Source organism: Anoplopoma fimbria, chromosome 12 (genome assembly GCF_027596085.1).
Source record: "Anoplopoma fimbria isolate UVic2021 breed Golden Eagle Sablefish chromosome 12, Afim_UVic_2022, whole genome shotgun sequence".
Taxonomy (NCBI): domain Eukaryota; kingdom Metazoa; phylum Chordata; class Actinopteri; order Perciformes; family Anoplopomatidae; genus Anoplopoma; species Anoplopoma fimbria.
The window spans coordinates 16,620,234-16,627,513 of NC_072460.1; the positions used below are offsets into that span (position 1 = coordinate 16,620,234).

A 7,280-nucleotide genomic window follows, 5' to 3' on the forward strand; every position below is an offset into this window, starting at 1 on the left:
TCAAGAATGGTCACAGACTTGTTCCGAAGCCACTCCTTTGTTATTTTAGCTGTGTGCTTCGGGTCATTGTCTTGTTGTAAGGTGAACCTTCGGCCCAGTCTGAGGTCCTGAGCACTCTGGAGGAGGTTTTCTTCCAGGATATCTCTGTACTTGGCCGCATTCATCTTTCCTTCAATTGCAACCAGTCGTCCTGTCCCTGCAGCTGAAAAACACCCCCATAGCATGATGCTGCCACCACCATGTTTCACTGTTGGGATTGTATTGGGCAGGTGATGAGCAGTGCCTGGTTTTCTCCACACATACCGCTTAGAATTAACGCCAAAAAGTTCAATATTGGTCTCATCAGACCAGAGAATTTTATTTCTCATAGTTTGGGAGTCCTCCATGTGTTTTTTGGCAAACTCTATGCGGGCTTTCATATGTCTTGCACTGAGGAGAGGCTTCCGTCGGGCCACTCTGCCATAAAGCCCCGACTGGTGGAGCGCTGCAGTGATAGTTGACTTTGTGGAACTTTCTCCCATCTCCCTACTGCATCTCTGGAGCTCAGCCACAGTGATCTTTGGGTTCTTCTTTACCTCTCTCACCAAGGCTCTTCTCCCACGATTGCTCAGTTTGGCTGGACGGCCAGGTCTAGGAAGAGTTCTGGTCATCCCATACTTCTTCCATTTAAGGATTATGGAGGCCACTGTGCTCTTAGGAACCTTGAGTGCTGCAGAAATTCTTTTGTAACCTTGGCCAGATCTGTGCCTTGCCACAATTCTGTCTCTGAGCTCCTTGGGCAGTTCCTTCGACCTCATGATTCTCATTTGTTCTGACATGCACTGTGAGCTGTAAGGTCTTATATAGACAGGTGTGTGCCTTTCCTAATCAAGTCCAATCAGTTTAATTAAACACAACTGGACTCCAATGAAGGAGTAGAACCATCTCAAGGAGGATCAGAAGAAATGGACAGCATGTGAGTTAAATATGAGTGTCACAGCAAAGGGTCTGAATACCATGTGATATTTCAGTTTTTCTTTTTTAATAAATTTGCAAAAATGTCTACATTTCTGTTTTTTTCTGTCAAGATGGGTTGCTGAGTGTACATTAATGCGAAAAAAAATGAATGTTTTCGATTTTAGCAAATGGCTGCAATGAAACAAAGAGTGAAAAATTTAAAGGGGTCTGAATACTTTACGTACCCACTGTATTTCAGGGGGTAAGATGTACATTCATGTTTACACACACACACACGCACGCTGGTGAGAGTGTTGCACCATACAATGATGAAGTAGTCTGAGTCACTTGAGACTGGACTGGGAATTCTACCAGATTCTAAATAGAGACCAGCACATAACTAGGAGGGAGGTGAACGAGGGTACATTTTTTCAGCAACTGGACTGTTGCCAACAAAATAAGTTATGCTTCAGTCAGGCTTACAAGCTGCTGGCACAGCAACAAACAATGGATACACACAGTGGAAGAATAAACAGGAGACTCAATTATTTAATATTAAGTAAGAAATATTGTTAATTTGTTTATATTGTTTGCAAGTGCGAGTAGGGACGGATAGTATAGATGACAAAAGCAGTTGGAATATGCAGTCTTTTTTATTTTATTTCATGTTTAGTTGCAGTAAAATATAACATCTTATGTAAAAATAACCCCAAGCAAATTACATATTACCCAAACTGCACAATACAGTTCATGTGGCAACAACACCAGCAGGTTTAAAACCGATTAAAAATAATCTACATACAAGTCCAGTGTATAAAACGATACACAGTATAATAGCTGCACAATGTCAATTCATGATACATGAATGATGCCACAGAATGATTCTGTAGGTTTAACCTACTGTACTATCACCAAATCATATGGTGGCATTAGATATGAAGCAAACTGGCGCTCTGAGGGACTCATGCTTTGGACATTGATGTGTGTGGACTCACCAAACATCAGTTTGGAGGCTGAGAAGTGTATTTGAGTGGTTCTGGGAAATAATTGAAAACATCCTGGAGCACCTGAAGATGTAATCTAAAATGAAATATGATAACCTTTTTAATACTTTAAGACTGCATTTACAGTCGAAAGGTTGTTATTAAAAAAGAAAAATGATTGCGCTCATTACATCCTTGAAATGATGGTGCAGATATCAATTGTCTTACATTTGTAACTGCTTGGAAAGTGCAATCATCTAAATTTTTTAGGGCACATTGTTGTATGTAAACAGTCAGCTTTTGGTCCATGAGGTGGCCCGTTTGCAGAGTACACAATTTGCTTGAAAAACAAACTAGGAAGAGCATTTTGTGACTGCTCCACCTACATGTTGCTTCTGCAAGTTTTATAACTCATTTGCTTTATAGCTCAGATGTAGGCCTTTTCCTCTACAGCTGCATAATCCCTTAGGATTCTTCTCCTTCAGTCTCCTGAGTCTGTTCTCTTTGGTTCTCATATGAACTCCACATTTTATATATCACAGCTCTCCCATCTCACACTCAAAATGGAAGCGTATCCATGAAGATTTTCTCCACAATCTGTGGTGGAGGAACAAGATCTTCTAATTTAAGGTAAAACATACGCTGGTAGCCTTGAGTGCACAGGGTCCTGAGCTCAGGCAGCTTCCCGAGAAGTCTGGACAAATAATTTGGCCGCAACGAGTCTGGGCCACAGCCAGAGATGTGATCTTTAAGGCAAGTGATGAGTTGGTTCTGCAAGTCCTCTACTCGTTTTGGCTCCTTTAGACCATGTCGATCTGCAGAAGTAAATAAGATACAGGTTAGAGTCTGAGAGAGCTTTATGTCATTTTTATCAAATACTTTGAAACGCTGAAGTGACAAATCTGACCAATAGAATCTATCACTTTTTAATCTAAGATTTTCCATTTTGCTCATTTGAATGTTATCAGCTATCAAAAGACCACAACTCCACGTTGATTTTGGAAAATCTTTATATAAAACAAGAACTACTTATAAGTTGGATACTACACTGCTAAAGCTGACACACTGGTGTTGCCAGTGTGTCAAGTGTTAATGCTGCAGCATTGGAACAATTCCTTGGCGTTACATGTAGCCCACATTGTGGTTATGTTTAGTGTGCTGTGATATATTATTTCTTCTCTGCACTATAGAGTACATGAGGTTGTGTTACATTCTTTTATATACACCTGTCGTGTCAATCCTGTGTTGTGCAACAGCTTTGTATAGTCCGCACCGGTGAAACCTTGTGCCAACTGTTGTCCTTGTTGAATAAAAATAACTCTAAATAACTTTAAATCTGAGTAAAAAAGAGTGGCTTAAAGCCTGATATCTATACTTCTAATGGCAGATGTGTTTGTAAAGGATGACTGAAGCTCTTACCAGTGATTATGACCAGGGCTGCTAGACAGGAGCAGGAGGAAACGTCTAGCTTCATGCGATGGAGACTTCGAGAAAACTCCAAAATGGAGTCGATCCAGTCACCAAAGCCTTGGACACACTGCGTTTTGTGAAGCACGGCCCCATTGCAGAAGATGAGCGTGTCCATCTCAGGATTGGAACTTTAAAAAGAAAAAGCCACGCAGTTTATTGATTTTATCCAAGGAATCAGGAAAATTACACGTAAACTGGATAATAAAGATGATGACATTTTTAATAGGATGCTGCACTCACCGATAAGCAAGACGCAAGATGAAGAGTTCGATAAACGCAGATTCCAGCAGCATTTCCTGGTCTTCTGAGCAGAACTCAGAGAAACCTGGGATGCTCTTCGCCCACTTCCTGATGGCCTCCAATGAGGATGTGAGTAAGTCGTAAAACTGTTTGATGTCACTTGCGTCAACTTTCTGGTTCGGACTGACTTTGGTCTCACCAAACTGAAATTGCAGACAGCAGAGAAGGTCAAACAGATGACTAAGTGGGTAATCAAATGTTCCTAAAGGGTAAAAAATAGGGATTTTGTTTGTTGTTTATTGTTTGTTTGTTTTTTTACCTTGGAGTAATCCAGTTTCCCAATGGCGGGATTTGTGTCAATGTGGGCCCTCACAAGTGACGCTATCATGCTCACTGGAGAAACAGTGGTTGTCACAACATCCTGGACCACTTTAGGCTTTGAAGGTAGGCGACCTCTTCGTCCTTTCAGGCTGTCCGTTCTCACAACTGCAAACATTGCATACATTTACTGTTATTTTCAGTTCATCTTCACCATCCTAATTCCAGGCTATTCATCTGGGTTTGTGCTGAACTCACCTTCCCTCACCATGCCCACGACTAGACACTTTTGGAAACGGCAGAACTGACATCGATTCCGCCTCCTCTTGTCTACAGGACAGTCTTTGTTGGCGAGGCAAACATACTTGGAATTTTTTTGTACTGTACGCTGTGAAAGAAAAAGAAGAATTACTCTTAACCTGTCTCACAGACTGACACAATAAATGCAATCATCTTTGTATACAAATAGGGAACTGGCATGCATAGACAAGTCAGTTATTATTACCTTGAAAAACCCTTTGCATCCCTCACAGGTGCGAACCCCATAGTGCTGACAGGAGGCGTTGTCCCCACACACAGCACAGCAGCCCTCATTTCCACTGGGACTTTTCAATTTGGGTGATAAGCTCCCATCCAGCTGGTCAGTGCCATTGAGAATGCCGGCTTGCTCCATCGCCAAGGCAGGGAAGGTCAGTGCAGACGTTTGAGGGTGGGTCAAAGTGAAAGGATCCTGCTCTTGTAAGTGCGTTTGACCCAAGTGAGACATGTCCTCCACAGAACTGAAATTGAAGAAAGTGGGCTCTTGTGGCACTGAGGTGTCCTCTGCCGCCCAGTATCCTGGACTGGGTGAGTAAGGCCCGAAGGCTGAGTCCCAGTTGGACGCATGCTGACTCTGGAACCGGGGGGTTGAAGGAGACGAGGCTGATGCAGGGCTGCCAAAATAATCTGACCCACAAGGGGACACAGCCTCATCCGGGTAACTCAGCGTGAACGCTCCAGGGTAGCAGCCATACACCTGAAGGTCATCCAGCTTGAAGGGGGTCTCCTGGCCAGACGACGGGGTCACATGGGCAGGGGCTGCAGTAAACTGACATGAATATGCATCAAAGTCGCCGGTGTGAGTGTCCACCAGGGAGTTGATGCTTGGCAGGGATGGAGCAGAGAGGCGGTCCCGTGGGTTGCTCATATTTACAGCCAGCCTGGAGATAAAGTCTGTGCTCTGGAGCTCCGAGCTGCCAAGGCTGTTCTCATAGAGCTGAGATCCATGCTGGGGGTGTATGCAAGTCATGGCTGAAAAAGACGTAATTAAAAATGTTAGAGCCAAACAGATTTCAGATTTTTTATTTTATATTTAATACTTCCCGTTAAGGGGTCCCATGGGGCAGAAACAAGCGTATTGCTTCGCCTCTGGTATTGGTGCTTGCAGCGTTCTTGAGAACTGCTCAGCCAAACAACTTCACACTCGACACTGCACCCTCTTGGGTCAATGACTTGCATCCACTAGCAGTGCTAGAGTGTGTGCATCATTTATGCGTGTAACAGTTAATAGGGGTCCGTCAATAGACTACAAAGTGTGTTCATAACCCACTACTAATAAATATGTCCCGTAGATCTCAACAGCTCAAACTGTACTCTAGCAATAAACCAACCAAGACAATCAGTCTTCAGATGACCAGTTGTCGAGAAGGACAGACATGCATGCATACATACAGAAGCTCCTTCCATTTTACTTTAATTTTTTTAATCAACTTTTACTTTAAACTTAGTTACAATAATCCAAATGTCACACAGTGAGCAGAGACTTAGGGTGTCCCTTGGCTGTGTGGGGGCTGTGATGGAGTTGCCAAGTTGATACTTAATGAGTAACCTTTAGGAGAAAACCTATAGGGGGCTCTGCTCTACGAAGCAGCCGTTGTAAATCATTGTATCATATCGTTAATATAGTCAGTGGCACATATATAGAAAGAACATTAAGTAGGGGTTGACTTTCAGACATGAGGCACGTGTTACATACATGTATGGAAAACAGTTTGGTTTCCAAACTTTGTTCTATTACTTAAGCCCATTTTGGTACACCATATTATGTCTATACATTTCACATTGTTCATACTGTTTATTTTAACACATTTACATCTACCCTTACTGCTTAAACCGTAGTAATTCTATAGCTTACTGTTTATCTATATATCACTCTGCACTTGACTGCTTTTGCGATTCTGTTTAGACACTGTATTACACTTTGTTGTCTCAGTACTGTGTGCAATGACAATAACGTTGTGTCTATGTTGTGTCTGAATTACCAAGGAGTATTCACATATGTTAAATTTGCCTTGACGTTTTTGGTCCATATCAATAAACATAGTGTGAGAAAATAAGTACTGCAAAAGTTAAGAAACATTCACGATAAAATAATCATACTATAAATACTTTAACAAATATGCACAAAACATATGTTTTAAAATAAAGAACTGTACAGTTTTGTGCAGGAAAGTGGAAAATATCGGACACAAGCCAATCCAATATATTTGTGCAAAGTAGCCTTTTTTCTGTTGTAAAATCAGTTTTTTTTCTTGCATACCCAGTTTTTGCAGCCTTTGAGTCGGGCTGGAACAAATGAGTGAAACACTGAGACAAGCACGAGCTGTAAATACTTCACTTTGCTTACTGTCCAAAAAGGGGGCGGCTGCTTTCTACTCCATTTAAACTCATTAAATGCCCAGGCGTCAATAATAACACCCAAAGGTTTCCGCATTCCCATATCATGTATTATTTAAAAAAAGATCATCGATATTTCTTACCTTTTGGGCCCGTCTACAAGTGTTTTGAATTGTCTGTACTCCACAAAGAGCCGTCAGTCATCTTCAGTGCTTCCCAGCTGAGGTGTAAGTCTCTCCGAACTCACAGCCCCACAACACATTTATACTATCCGCGTTATTGTACCCATGACGTCTGACAGGTTTCCATACAAGGCTGGGCGGTAGGCGGGGAGATTTCCAGCCTCCGGCCAATCACAGCGCGCGTTCGAGAGAATAGACGTCTAATGACGCACTTCGGGATTCCGTTGACGCGCGTATGCCGAAGAACCGCGGCATTGTCCTCCCAGCACACACACACACACAAATACACGCACACACACCCTAATACAGAGACATAGAAAGACACACAGCTGAACAACTTAATAAAACTTAATATAACTTCATATATTGTGCAGGGAGAAGTTGACACCCCGCCAGTTTGCATCAGTGTCTCTTGTTGTAAAATACAGTGGTCTGGATGATTTCATGATTTCATGATTTCTAAACAGGAAGTCACAGAATCAAACGTGTTTCTATT

At 42.3% G+C, this 7,280-nt stretch overlaps 1 protein-coding gene across 1 annotated transcript; it reads right to left on the bottom strand.

Moving 5' to 3' along the window:
- Positions 1-1,620: 1,620 nt before the first annotated feature.
- On the bottom strand, positions 1,621-6,825 carry nr4a1 (nuclear receptor subfamily 4, group A, member 1). Its single transcript, XM_054609409.1, has 7 exons — positions 6,746-6,825; positions 4,453-5,237; positions 4,206-4,335; positions 3,949-4,115; positions 3,630-3,832; positions 3,339-3,517; positions 1,621-2,734 (listed from the first exon to the last, which is right to left on the bottom strand). The coding sequence occupies exons 2-7, from the start codon at positions 5,233-5,235 to the stop codon at positions 2,478-2,480; spliced, it is 1,719 nt and encodes a 572-aa protein (XP_054465384.1). The 5' UTR covers positions 5,236-5,237; positions 6,746-6,825; the 3' UTR covers positions 1,621-2,477.
- Positions 6,826-7,280: the final 455 nt, after the last annotated feature.

What these genes read in the sequence shown, in the direction of transcription:
- nr4a1 (XM_054609409.1), bottom strand. Translation starts at nt 5,235, where the DNA reads ATGACTTGCATACACCCCCAGCATGGATCTCAGCTCTATGAGAACAGC. An exon ending in GATGCAAAGGGTTTTTCAAG is followed by an intron (nt 4,336 to 4,452) that starts GTAATAATAACT and finishes TTTCTTTCACAG; the next exon opens with CGTACAGTACAAAAAAATTC. An exon ending in AGCCCTGGTCATAATCACTG is followed by an intron (nt 2,735 to 3,338) that starts GTAAGAGCTTCA and finishes TTACTTCTGCAG; the next exon opens with ATCGACATGGTCTAAAGGAG.